Genomic DNA, 13,373 nt, shown 5'->3' with positions numbered 1-13,373 from the left:
TTGTCTCTAGTTAATTGCACTTCTGTTGAAGCATTTACTGGTGAATGCTTGATTTAAATAACTAGGATAATTCGGAGATCTGTAATAGATAAATAGTAAGCAGCTACTTTTTTTATTAAAGGAACATAGAATTATTTTAAAGGATCCTTTATTACAAAGGATTGCAGTACAGACAATTTAACTGGTAGATAGTATTCCATCACAGGACTGGGTATTGGTTTAACACTGATTTAATCTGCCTGGACTGGCAATGAACTCTGCACCTCTTCTATCTGCTGAATCAAATCCATGGTCTTTTCATTTAGTGCCAGTCCACACGGTGTTCTGCTAAACTAGACCTGTCATTCTTTGCCTTTTGTTTTTTTTAAAGCAATGTTTATACATTATGTAATAAAAAAATTAAGATACAGGAAGCTGTCCTGTGCCTTATTTCAACCTCGAAAGTGTTTAATGTGCCCAGTGTCTTCTTGCTTACTGGGCAGTTTGGTTTAAGTAACGGTTTCTAAGCCTTCATGCTTAAGGTAAAATGCAGACTCAGGTTGAAGTTGCAGGTTTTGGTACGGATTGCTTGGAGCTACCAAATTTTATTTCTTCTGCTAGGAATAAGTCAGTGGTGCAGCTTATCCAGAGGAATTCCTTTATGTGTATGCTACAGCTGCCACCGTAACCAGCAGCCCTGCAAGAGAAATGTTTGTCCTCTTCCAACACTGAACTTTAAAAAGAAGTTCATGGCTATTCCTTCCAGCTAAAGCCACACTACTATCCCTGCTCTGTACAGGGTTTTAAAAGCAGTCTATTAAATGCTAAATGTATTGGTTACAACACCCTGTTCTCTAAACCAGACCTACCTTGGACAAGCATCTCCTTTTCTGCTTATAACCCATCACAGAAAGTTTTTGTCAAGTCAAGGAAACTGCCCCCCCATCAGTCATTTTGTACACTACAGCAATTCCTTAGATCTTTATTAAATGCAAGCAAAGTTCCATGGCATTACACTGTGCATAGGGAGAGAAACTTAGAGCAGTGCTGTGCTGCAAAGATTTATTGTTCTTGAAGTAATTTAAGGCATAAACCTGAGGCTTGCAGACTGAAGCAGAATACCCAGTATCCTCCAGATCCCCATCTCCACTCCCGTTTTTGCAAAGAGCGTTGCTCATTAACTCCTCTGTAAGAGGCACAAGCCCATTAGTGACTCAAGTGTTACATACACTGCTAAATTTAACATAAGACAAAACTTAGACTTACAAGATGATGCATGTGCTTATAGTAGAGAAAGTAAATATCCAATTCTACAATCTTTCCACAGTTATTAATCTGTTCTGTACTACCAAGTATTTACTCCTGAACTCCCTTCTTCAGGCTGAGGTGGGAAACACTGTACCTGTGCAACAGCCCCACAGTAATGCTGCAGGCTGCCCTGGGGCAGCTGTGAATAAATCACTGCATCCAGGGAGCAGCACATCCATGCCCCACACAGGCTGTGCATTTTGCCCTAGGACTTCTAAACTCACACTTCTACCTGCTGCAACAGTCCAGGCTTATGCACAAGGACCCAGATGACAGACACAAAACAAAGTTTTAAAGTCATTACCTGTCCTTATCCTTAAGTTTGATTAGTTTTTTGTGTGTTTTTTTTTTTTTAACTCAGCTTTCATATGACTTTTAAAAAAAAACCCAAACACTAGACCGTAGTAGTTAAGTGTGACAGATACAGGAAGTGAAATGATATAACAAACCAACTATTATAAAAGAGAATTTGATGTCCCTTAATAGCAACAAATGTCTCTTCCTTCCAGCACTTCATGCTGTAGCCCCAGGTTTTGGCCTGAGATCTAGAAGCATTTGAGCCTTTCTCTGCAAGACTGTGGGCAATGCATTAGTTGCAGTTGAAAGATCTTAGTCTTTAAAGGAAGCAAGAAGTTTTAAAAACATTTTGTCTGAGACCAAGCTCAAAGAAACTACATGAAGGTTCTGTAATACCTAATGTAGCACCACAACATGGAAAAATTGATAACCAGTGTCTACTACAAGCTGGAGCACAGGTCATTCCACCTCTACATGAGGAAGAACTTCTTTACTGGAAGGGTCCCATAGCACGGGAGCAGGCTCCCCAGGGAGGTTGTGGAGCCTCTTTCCCGGAGCCTTTTAAGACCTGTCTGGATGGGTTCCTGTGTGACCCGCCCTAGGCTAGGTGGTCCAGTTCTGGCAGGGGGTTGGACTATCTCCAGAGGTCCCTTCCAACCCTTAAGACTCTGTGATACTTTTATAGGTAAGTATTCTGAATGGACTTTCCAGACTACATTTTGCTGACGATGAATACTAAAAGCAGGTATCACCTTTGTGGCCTGCTAAAGAAAAACTTCACTGTAGCTCCTTTACACTGCTTCTAGTATAGTACTGAGATGTCCCTTGGCTGCTTTTGTGTAGACATCCCTTCCCCCATTTACTGTTTTCAGGGTTGGCGAATTCATACTCATTCCTCTGGCCATCTCAAACAGTGGATAGTTTTTCATTTTAATGGTACACTTTGTTCAAATAAACAGACAAACCAAAGCCTTATTAAGGTATCTAGCACCACTACAAATCATCTCAGGAGCTGTAGAGCTGGAAGAGTTACACAAAAGCACCTTTAGAAACACCTTAGAGCAACAAAACCTGCATCAGAACCTGCAACAGTTGCTAGAGCCTGACATTTAATTACAAAGATTCCTTCTTCTGAAAAAAAAGCTTCCTTATATTAAAAAGACTCAAAACTCTGGCTGTTCACAGATCAGATTTAAGTAGAAAAAAAACCTGTAAAAAATTAACGAAACTACATTAAGGCACAAGACCAAGTTAGAACACTTTTTACAATAACAGTACTATGATTAAAGGTGCTCCTTGCTTAAGGAGCTTCACTACATAGAGCATGTCTGGCACATCCCGTGCATTGTACATGATCATAAACCACTAGGATTTCTGAGAGTCAATCTGCATTTGATGCCCCAAATCTCATGGTTGTTTTTACTGCCAACAGTTGGCCTTGCGATACTTGTGAAGTATGAACAATTGATCTTGATGTCAGGAAGCGTTTCCTTGAGGAGCTGTAGGGAGCTATCAGTCACTATTCCAAATACCTGGAGAGTCATTAATGTTGGAATTTCGCCAAGTTGTCTAGAAAGAGAAAAAATATTAAATTAATCAGAAACCTGAAAAGACTTTTTTCTTCCAGTCTGTACCCAAACTACATTTGCTGCTTGCTGTTTCTCTCTCTCTCTCCCTTTTTCCCCACATAGAGAGAAAAATCAAGTGATTCCTTCATTTTCACTTCCCTGGACTTAAATATTTAGAACAAGTGGAAAGGAATTGCCTCAGACAGTTTTGGGATGTGCCTCAGAGGACACAAGCCCTTAGATACTATCAGTCTCCAACCTGTTACAATGTTTTAGTGAGTAGCCAGGCCTGGCTTCTTGATTGCTTCATATTTGCCCAGTCATCATGTGAACTGTGCATCTATATGCAAGTACTGGACAAAATCGAAAAGCAGAGATGCACAAGCACACACTGCTACAGAAAAGGTTCTTCAGATTCCCATTTTGACAGCCCTGTTCCTCTCAGAACCTGTTTCTTCTTGAGGATCATTTCAACAATGAATAAGATTAAGACAGACAGCTGCTGTACTAATAAAACGCAAAAAAGTCAACAATCAAGAAATTCTAAGCTCTGCTTCAATGGCAACCAATAACTGATACAAAAGCAAAGGGACAAACAGACTAGCTAGTCAGCAAGTGCAGTCAACTCTAACTTTTCCAAAAGACTATACCATCCTTGCTGCATAATTGGAAGCCTAATACTGACACTAGTGCTGGTCCCTGGCAGGACGGGCACCTCCAGCTGCACCCCACAGTAATGAGTACTTGTGGTGTGAGGCCACGAAGGGAAGGCATGATGCCTGCACCCAGCAGCGAGTTCCCCAAGTGCAGATTGACATCATGGGAAGGCTATCGCAGATACCCTGGGCTCCAGTCTGCATTCTCAAAAGTAGATGTTCTACCAGTCACATTATTTTATCTCAGTTCCTTATTCTTACTCGCATCAGGAATTAAGTTTTTCAAAATAGTACTTGCAATTCTAAACCCAATACAGAGCACATTTCCATGACCCTCTGCACGCAGAGCAAAGGAGAGCCACTTAGCGGTTACTTACACTAGGGCGGCGGGTGATATCTGATAGCATCGGCTCAGACACAGATGTTGCAGAAACGGGAGTTGGTGAAAGTACTGGAAGCACTCAGGCTTCAACATCACGCTGTCGCTGCACACAAGAGCACAGGAAATAGACGTTTAAGTATAACACAGCAGTAAATTTGCTATTACCAAAATTCAGGCTTGGAAATTTACTGGGTATCAACTTATTTTTCCTACCAGTGAAGCTTTTTTTTCCCCCCCTTACTATGGAAGTCACCCATTTCTACTGTGTGGGTGTTGTAGTAAAGGGACTCTGATTTTCAGTGAAGAGCAAGTGAAGCAGAAAGCAGATATTCCGCAGAAGAACACAGGACGTGAAAAGGCAACTAACGTTGCACACTGAGAATTCAAAAGATTATAACTGACAAGGACAAAACAAAAAATACTTTAAAATTTTTTTACAGTTCTATGGTCAAGTAACAAAATTCAATCAGAGCTGAACTAAACTCTCTCTAGGATGCTAAGCTCAAACTGTATGGTTCTGAATGCTTCCTTCCACTCTGCCTATTGACCACAAGCACCTGCTAGTTAACAAGTCCTATTATGTAAAACTTATGCTGAGGTAACAGTAATCTTCAAGTGAGTTACCTGCTAGTTAACAGGAGCATGACCCACAGATTAGGTCATGCCACAGGAAATCTTTTGTTGGTTTAGCATAGAAAATATTTTCTGGTTGTACAATCCTACACAATTATGTGTTGTTACATAACTACTGCACTGCAATAGAACTGGCAATCCCCTAAACCACAAGAATTTAAGGACTGGTTTCATAGGTCTTACCTTAGATCTAAATGGACAAGAAAAGGGCATCTTTCCACCAGTGTTTTAACATCTGAAAAGAGGTCACAGAGTCAGCCCATCTTTCAGTAGAAAAATAAGCATGCTTTATATAGCCTACTCACTTCCTTATAAGCTCATTTATGACTTCCCTGCTGGAACTCCACAACTGAAACAACTTTTTGTTGAAAAGATACACACTTAGGACTTAGAGCATATAGTCTGCCTATCTAGATACCTGACAGGGACACTCTTAATCCTCAGCAAAACTGATCCGATAAGTCCAAAGAAATGTCCCTTAAGTCTGTTGCTCCACATACTCAGCAAGTGAGTAATTCAAGCGGTATTGCCAAGCCACAGTAATGGTGAGATGCCTGGAACTCCTAGATGTAGTGAAAAAAAAATTACAAAAAAATTTCCACACATCAAATACCCTTGCAGAGCATCAAGCTCTTTAGGCTTCTCCATTTTTACCCACAGGATGTTCTTTCCTAATGACAGAATGTTATGGCTTTCCTGATTTACTGTAAATTCTTGGGAACATCTTTTCATTGTCTGCAAATAACACCAAATCCCTTGTGGCCTGGGCCACTATTATGAGCAAGGTGCTAACTAACATGCAAGAGGATTTTGGTATTTCAGAATTCACATGGAAAAACTAAAGAAAATACCTAAAATACGATGAGTAGTGAACAATTCAAATCTTATGCCTTACAAACTGCATTGAAACAGAGTAAAAATTATTCACAGAATGTGTTTTGTAAACTTAAGAGCTCTGCACATTGACTCTAATGGTCAGATCAACAGAGGGTTCAAATTCCTGATTTGGAGGAGATGATGTTTGTTGATGGGGTCCGGGCTGAGACAAAAAGGCTGGTGTACTTCCACAGAAGGGAACGCATGCTGAGGTATGCATGACCTTCTAACAGAAAAAAAAAAAAAAAAATAGAGATTACTGTCTGCGTGTCCCCTACCTGCTTGTCAGCCAGCACCTTATCAGCACATTTGTCCATTGAAAAAATTGGTTTCTCTTTACCATCAAAACCATTTCATCCTTTGTAGGAAAATAACGGAAGATTGGCAAGGAGGACTTTAAACACTCTCAAGCGAATTGCAGCTGGGGTGTTGAAAAGCACATATATCACGTTAAATAAAGCTGCTGCTTTGCTTTGTGTGCTTGAGAAGTACGTCTGTGCTTAGATAACACAGGTCTCTGAAGGACTCTGAGGTACCTTACTGAACATGCTTGAGATTCCTGCCTACTGTGTGAAAGATCAAAGCACAGTAGAAAACTACAACTGTAAGACTCCTTGACCCACAGCCAAAACCAGCATGTTCAAAAGCTTTTTCACTCTCTAGAAGGACCAAGCTCCACAGTGCCTGTGTCCTGCTCTGTGTTCCTCCACCTGTATACTGCTGGAACATGGAGATCCCCCAGTTCACAAGGTAATGCAAATAAATCTCTTTGCACTGCATCCACAGTTTTGTGGTTGTTCCTGCATCCTGCCTGAGCTGGCTCACACACCTTTTATCTATACTCTCATCCATTTTGTTGTGCCCTCTCCCCAAATCTAGATTTTTTCACAATTTCTATTATCCTGCAATTTTACCAACTTTCCTCCTACAACTATTAGCAAATAAATAGTTCATGTTGATTACTGAGATTATTGCCTTCCAGCTGGTATCTGTATGACATCATGTCAGGCCAAAACTCAGGTAGTCACTATTGATTACTCTTTTCTGGAAGATGCCTTCAGCAACCACAATAGCAGAAGCCTTAAGACTCCAAGAACAGTATTTGGAAGACTAATTCACAGCAGAACATGGAATCCAGTGTAACCTGATTCCAGGACTAACCTCAGAAGTAAAGACTATACCTTTCAACTCAAGACAAAAAATGAACTTTCGCTGGCATACTTTTAAATTCAGAACACAAATCATCTCGTTCATGCCTGAGACATGAATAAGATTCTCTGACAGTAAAAGCATATAGCTATACACAGCATAAAATCAGTCTTACTGCATGATTTTAGTATGCACACAGCAGGTACCAAGCAGAAGAAAATACAAAGCCTGATGTTTTATTCTGTAAGTGAATAAAGGTTTGCCATGCTGCTGTTTACCTGCTATTTGTAGATTTTGTCTGTATCCACTTAAATTTAATTGGGTTACATTTGAAGAAACATGACTGACTGCTGCTTTGACATGGGTGGCTGTGAAGCCACACCAGGACAGGTTCAGCTCCTCCAACCTACACACAGATGAAAAAAAGTTGTTCACAGGAATGACTGAAGCACAGTTTGAGTTCTGATATTATCTATTACAGTTGGTACTTTTAAGGCAAGAACTTGTAACACGCCTGCTCCAAACTACATTTGTGACTACAAACTTCACCATGGCAATATCTGAGCACAGGAGCAAGTTTCTCAGTGAAGCTGTGGAATCTGTATTTGGAGGTTTTCAAGATCCAGCCAGAGAAAGTCCTCATCAACCTAGCCAGTGCTGAATTTAGACCCTGCTCTGGGCAAAGGGTTAAAGCAACTCTCCAAGGCCACTTGCAAATAGAATGATTTAGTAACACGTTAAGTGAAATGCTTCTCTCTCGGGACTGCCCTGGGGAGACACTGTCTCTTTTTATGTTGCTTCTGGGTTTGTGACCTCAATCTGTTACTATTGAAGAGATGTTCACACTGGGAAGAGAAAAAGGCTATGCATTATTAGCATTGCTCATATCACCAGTTAATCCACATTCACATAAAATACTTCAGTTTGATATAAGCACTGGCCATGCTGCAACTTTTGCTGTCTTTATATGCTTGATTACCTGTGGCCAACCACCATTCCAGGCTGAGACGTGTGCAGGTGTTGTAGATGTAACCAGAGGTCAAAGACACAGTGAGCAGCACAACTAGAACATTTAGCTGGCAGTCTCAATGTAAACGAAAAAACAGTCAACTTGCCACAAGCACTCCTTGGATCAGGTTTGCCACTGCTATTCAACGTGCACTGGACCAAGCAATAGAAAGCATTATCTACCCATGAGAGGCAGAGAAAGACGAAGGCTTCGTCTGTCCATTAACCTGCAGTTTGATTAAAAACATGCTTTTGCAGAAGCAAAGATTAAGCAGATTGTCCAACATCTCACAGGAAGTCAGCAGAAAGATCAGGATTTATATCCTAGACTGACTGAGGCTCAGTGCAGTGACTTCCTGCCAGCAGATGGTTTAATCACAGGAGCTGTCAATCTGGACGTAGTGCTTCATAAAGTAGGTTACTGAATAATTATTCTGTCATGAAAGGAAAGGCACAATGTTTTTTGCCATTGGTCCTGTGCTCTGATTGCAACGGAAACTCTGGGACTCCACTTTTCTGTTTCAAAATGCATACTTTCACTTTGTGAGGATCACAAACTGCTTTCACTAAGAAAATAAAATTTACATGCTAATTAAAGGCATGTAAATGGGGTTCACTTACCAAGACTTCCTTTAAGGATGATTAAGTAAACTCATTAAACTACTGAAGTACATCTTTGCTACTGACGAAAAAAAACAGCTTGAAAGAAACTACCTGACTATTTGGCTAATAATCAACATTTAGAAACAAAACATTCAAAAGCATTTAGAAACAAAAACAGGCTCGGTAAAACGATGTTAAGAGAAACAAAGTTGGAATTCATAGAAAAAAAAAAACCCCACACAATCTTTTTTCCTCAGGAACAGCAGAAATAGCAAGCACTATTTTTATCTTACATAGAACAGCTGCTCAGCATCAGCTCCAAGGCTTCTGCAGAAAACCCCGAGCACCCACAGAGATTTAGTCGCATCAGAACGGGATTCTTAGCAATGCTCCTGAAGAAAAGAAAAAAGAAGAGCCTGATAATATTTAAATGTTGGAATATTGCTTGCTAGGACACGTGATTATTCTCAACAATCCCAGACACAGCTGTTTGTTAAACCTGTAGCGCTGCATCTTTAGTCTACTGACCAACCCAAGAGTCACTAAGGATCTCAGCTCTGTACTTGGTGCACCATGGTACAACTGCAAAAGGGGTACTTGCCTTTTTACCTGACATTCATGAAAAGTCTACATATTTATAAACGGCTAAGCTTAAAAGGAAACAATTTCCTTTCACCTTCTTTTGTCGTATGCCATTAAACACACACCATGGCTTATCTGAGATGACTATACCTCTACAAAAGATAAATCATCCATTTTCTGAAGTCACCCCTCTGAAAGATGGAGGTTATTCCAGAACAAGACGCACGTCCACATAGCATCCCCCTGAATGCATTTGCTTGCAAGACTAGAGCAGACACTGAATTAAGAAAACCTGGAAAACCTCTTACACCCTGTATCAACATTTGTACATAAGGCAAGAAAATTCCATCATTGGTGCCTAGTTAGTACCTAACTTTCAGACATATTTAATCTGGTATCAAAAGCCAAACTGTATTGGTTTATTTGTGCCCATGGGTGGTTTTTGGTTTAGGTTTGTTTAGTAGTTTTTTGCTGGTTGGTTAGTTTTGGTTTCTCCCCCCATGGTGCAAGGAAGACAGTAGAAAGCTCAGAAGTCAAAAGTAGGACACGGAGTCTCTGCCATCTGTCCTATGATCTCTTGCACCCCACAATCACCTGATGTGGCTGAACAAGAGGCTGACTGCACAACCACTTATGTCTTTCCAGTTTAACCAAACAACAGTTCATTTGCTTGACAGTATCTGTAATCTTCCAGACACTCTAAGTAACATTCAATTAAAAAAAAAAAAAAGTGAGAAACAGTACAGAAGCATAACGAGCATCTGGTGGGAGAGCTGCTGAGACCCCTTAAAACAGAAAAAATAAAACTGTATGCCAAAGCACAAAGTTTTCTTTGGAGCACAGAAATAGGAAAATAATTAGCTTGGCTGCGTGTACAGCCAATGGACACAAACCCTAAAGAGATGAGCAGTTTCTCCTGGCTCCTCCTACTCCAGGGAATAAAAAAACAAAACACCAAGCACCATGGAACACTCTTCAAGAGGTGTGTTTCCTCACCACATCTCTTGCAGGATAGAGGAAAGAGGCAGCTCATCTAGGCTGTCCACAAGTTCTGAAACTTCCCATTTCAAAAGACTTCCCACAATGAACAACTCCCAACTCTATTCTTTTTAGGTATTTATTTTTTTCTTTTTCAGATATTTACTGAATATTCCCAAACATGTCACTCACTTGATGATGATGTCAGAAAGCACTAGTCCCTCCAAGCTGAGGTTCTGCAGCCTTTCACAAAGACAAAGAATACTCTGGAGATCTGCAACAGACACTGTGCAGTTTGACAAATCCATATGTTGAACTTTGAGAGGTCTAAAAAATGAGAGAGGCAGGTTATTAAAATTGCAAACCTGCTCTGCAAATTCCACATACCATAACTATACTCTGCACACTAAAACTGTGGAAAGCTTGCAGAAAATAATCACACTGTTGTATTCAGCTGCACACTGGACATGCTGCTCAGTTCACTGCGCCTGCTGCTGAGCTACCACCCAAAACTGCAGAACTCTTATCTTCCAAGGCATTCACAGGATTTGGCAAAACACCTCATTATCTATTCTGATGGAGTTAAATAATTGTTCTGAGCTTCTTATATACAAAAGCTGGAGGTGCTGTCAATTCTCGGTTCCAAAAGCTACAAATTGCAAGAGGATGATGGCACTTGATACTTTTAAAAGCCACATTTACTTGGTTCTGAGTAACTGACAGATGAATGGAGATCCTCACATTTCAACACACACCTAACCACTGCTCAGCTCTTCCACACTCCAGAGACAGCACAAATGCTACTCCTGGTGGAGATCTTAAAACCAAAAGTACAGAGAAACTGTGAATATATGAAACACATTTTAAGGCTGCAGAACATACAGAAAAAGCCTTACTTGCTTGTTGTAAACAATGGATTCCAAATACAAGACCGTGGGCAGCGGAAAGCAGTTACACCTGCCGGCAGCAACTGTCCAATCGCTCCTGGCGGCAAATTCGTACCAGTCAGATCAAGAGTCTGCCAGAGAGATTCATCAAACCTAAGGCACAGGATTTTACTTGTTAGTGAGTTAGAAAGGGTCAGAACTATGAGTACAACTACAGAAGGTCTTCACTGTCATGCAAGACTGAGAGGAGGGAAAGCTACTTTATAGAATTTACTAAGGTTAAAATAAGTCATATTTTGATTATACATATATATCTCCCACATAAAGCATAAACTGAATTATACATGAATAAACAAGGTGAGAACCATATCACTTAACAGCCTATGGAAGCAAAAGTTTCTTAGTGGTAACTGACGAGAAGCATTACTTACGCAAGGCGATGCCATCTCTTGCATACCATGGAAACTTTTAGCAAGTTATTTAGGGGCAAATAAACAAAGATTGCCAGAAGTAATTCATCTGGAAGTGTATCCCAAGAAATACCTTTAAGGAAAGAGCAAATGTGTTCAAGTTAAAGCTGGTACATTTTTGCCTGCTGATCAGATGCCTTGTTTGGCCTCGTTGTTAAAAGCACCTCCACAGTCTCTCTCTAGGCTACACAGACATCAGCCCCCTCCTCATCCCTCTTTTAGCTCTTCATTGTAAGATATCATCACCATCATCATCTTTGCCTGGGCATGAGTGGCAAATTCAAAGCTCTCCATAACATCAACTTAGCATACATAATAAAGGGATGGAAAAACAATTTCCTTGAGAAAAATGACAATCTTCACTCGCATGCTCATTTTGGGAACAAGAGCATCCCCGTTACTTCCTTTGTATTCTAAGGCTTGTACAGCCATTTCCCCCCAGCCCTGCTGAAACACCCCCCTTCTCCTGTGTGTCAGATTCCCACAGGGAACACAAAGTGAGCTGTGCTTTTGCGGGGTACACAGAGAGCAACAGGTCCCGCAAACTGCTCCTTAAAACCCATGAGCTAACTACCACCCCCCTAAGAATTATCTGACAGGATGTGGCACCTTCTCAGCTTTTCACGAGTAGATGCAGGGCTCTGGGTGTTGCCAATCACATGGGAGATTTACGGGTGGTGGAGCTCAACACCACCTGCTATGACCCAGCAATCCACGTTTAAAAGCAGGGCTGTCCGAGGGCCTTCCCACCTTTCAGACCACAGCCCTATGTCTGCAGGGAACAGTTCCTTTACTTTTGCATTCTGTAGTTGCTGAGGACTGAAAATACACTTTGACACCAGGGAAGGGAACCCAGCATCCTACAACCCCTTCCTCAAGTGCCCCAGGCCTTCAGGGTACAGCCCTGCCCTTTCCCTGCCAGGCTCTTTCCAGCCCAGGAGCTTTACACCCTTCGCTGCACCTTCCTTCTAGCTCTCTGGTGGGGTCCCTTGCATTGCTTACAGCTCAGCTCCAATAGCAGTGGAGATGCTACTCTTCCATCATGCCTCAGCCTGCACTGGATGTGGATCTAGATCCCATAGGTCTCAAGGATCAAGTATCTTAGAAGCTTAAATGAAAAAAAAAAAAAAAGCAAAATCAAGCTCCCTGGGTTTTAAAATTCTGCTAAGGACAGCAGTGCCAACGGTCTGCATTCATCAGGCAGCCACAGCTGTATTTTGAGAAGCACAGCCCGACTTGGTATGTGGTGAAACATCTCCTGGAATGGGTCCCCTGGGCAGAGAAAGATAGAACTGTTGCGGCTGGACAAGACCTTTAAGATCACCAAGTCCAACCTAACATTACCAAGGCCACCACTAAACCATGCCCCTGACAGATACATCTCAGAGATGCTGGCCCAAGGCACCACCCAAGTTCCAAGCAGCAAGAGCAGACAGACACAGAGACACGCTGCACAAATTCCTACCATACAGACAGGGGCTGGCAGGGCTAGGCAGGAGACAACCATGGCTTACATGGTCCACAGTTCTGGAGCCGACACATTACCTCTGCTTAAGGGCTTACACAGAACAGAGCCTACCAGCCCAAGCCTAGAAGCCATAGGATTTATAAGTGACATTCTGCCTGGACAGAGGGGGGGAAAAAAAAAAAAAGCAAAGAATAAAATACTAATGACTTTCTCCCGTGTGATTCCCATTCTCCAGCTACTGAAGTGCGAATGAAACCTCGACTGGGCTGACGGTACCTGACTCTGCCTCTCGGAGCAGCCGAGGCCGGCGCACAATGACAAACTCCTTCTCCTTCACCTTCTGCCGCTTCTGAGGAGGACACTGCAACGACACCACGTCCTGCGGCGTGTTTTCATTGTCCACCTTGTCCTTCTTCAGGACAGACACTCCCATGCCAGAGAGAAACTCGGAGGTCCTGCCGGAGTCCCAGTCCCAGCTGAAGCTGCTGGAAACATTACTGCTGGAGGACGGGATCTCCTGGAGGTGTTT

The 13,373-nt window shown here is 41.8% G+C and overlaps 1 protein-coding gene across 1 annotated transcript; it reads right to left on the bottom strand.

Moving 5' to 3' along the window:
- Nucleotides 1-2,886: 2,886 nt before the first annotated feature.
- SKP2 (S-phase kinase-associated protein 2, E3 ubiquitin protein ligase) lies at nucleotides 2,887-13,370 on the bottom strand (the record flags this gene model as incomplete). The annotated part of the gene is made up of 9 exons (XM_008944479.1): nucleotides 2,887-3,153; nucleotides 4,186-4,293; nucleotides 5,007-5,058; nucleotides 7,127-7,254; nucleotides 8,753-8,851; nucleotides 10,212-10,346; nucleotides 10,916-11,059; nucleotides 11,338-11,449; nucleotides 13,121-13,370. Coding segments are annotated over 9 exons (1,242 nt in total), but the record flags the coding sequence as incomplete, so codon positions are not given.
- Between the last annotated feature and the right edge of the window lie 3 nt (nucleotides 13,371-13,373).

The sequence above is a fragment of the Merops nubicus genome, unplaced genomic scaffold (assembly GCF_000691845.1).
Source record: "Merops nubicus isolate BGI_N331 unplaced genomic scaffold, ASM69184v1 scaffold27157, whole genome shotgun sequence".
Taxonomy (NCBI): Eukaryota; Metazoa; Chordata; class Aves; order Coraciiformes; family Meropidae; genus Merops; species Merops nubicus.
The sequence above is the reverse complement of the archived record's forward strand: the minus strand, read 5'-3'. Positions and strand labels throughout refer to the sequence as shown.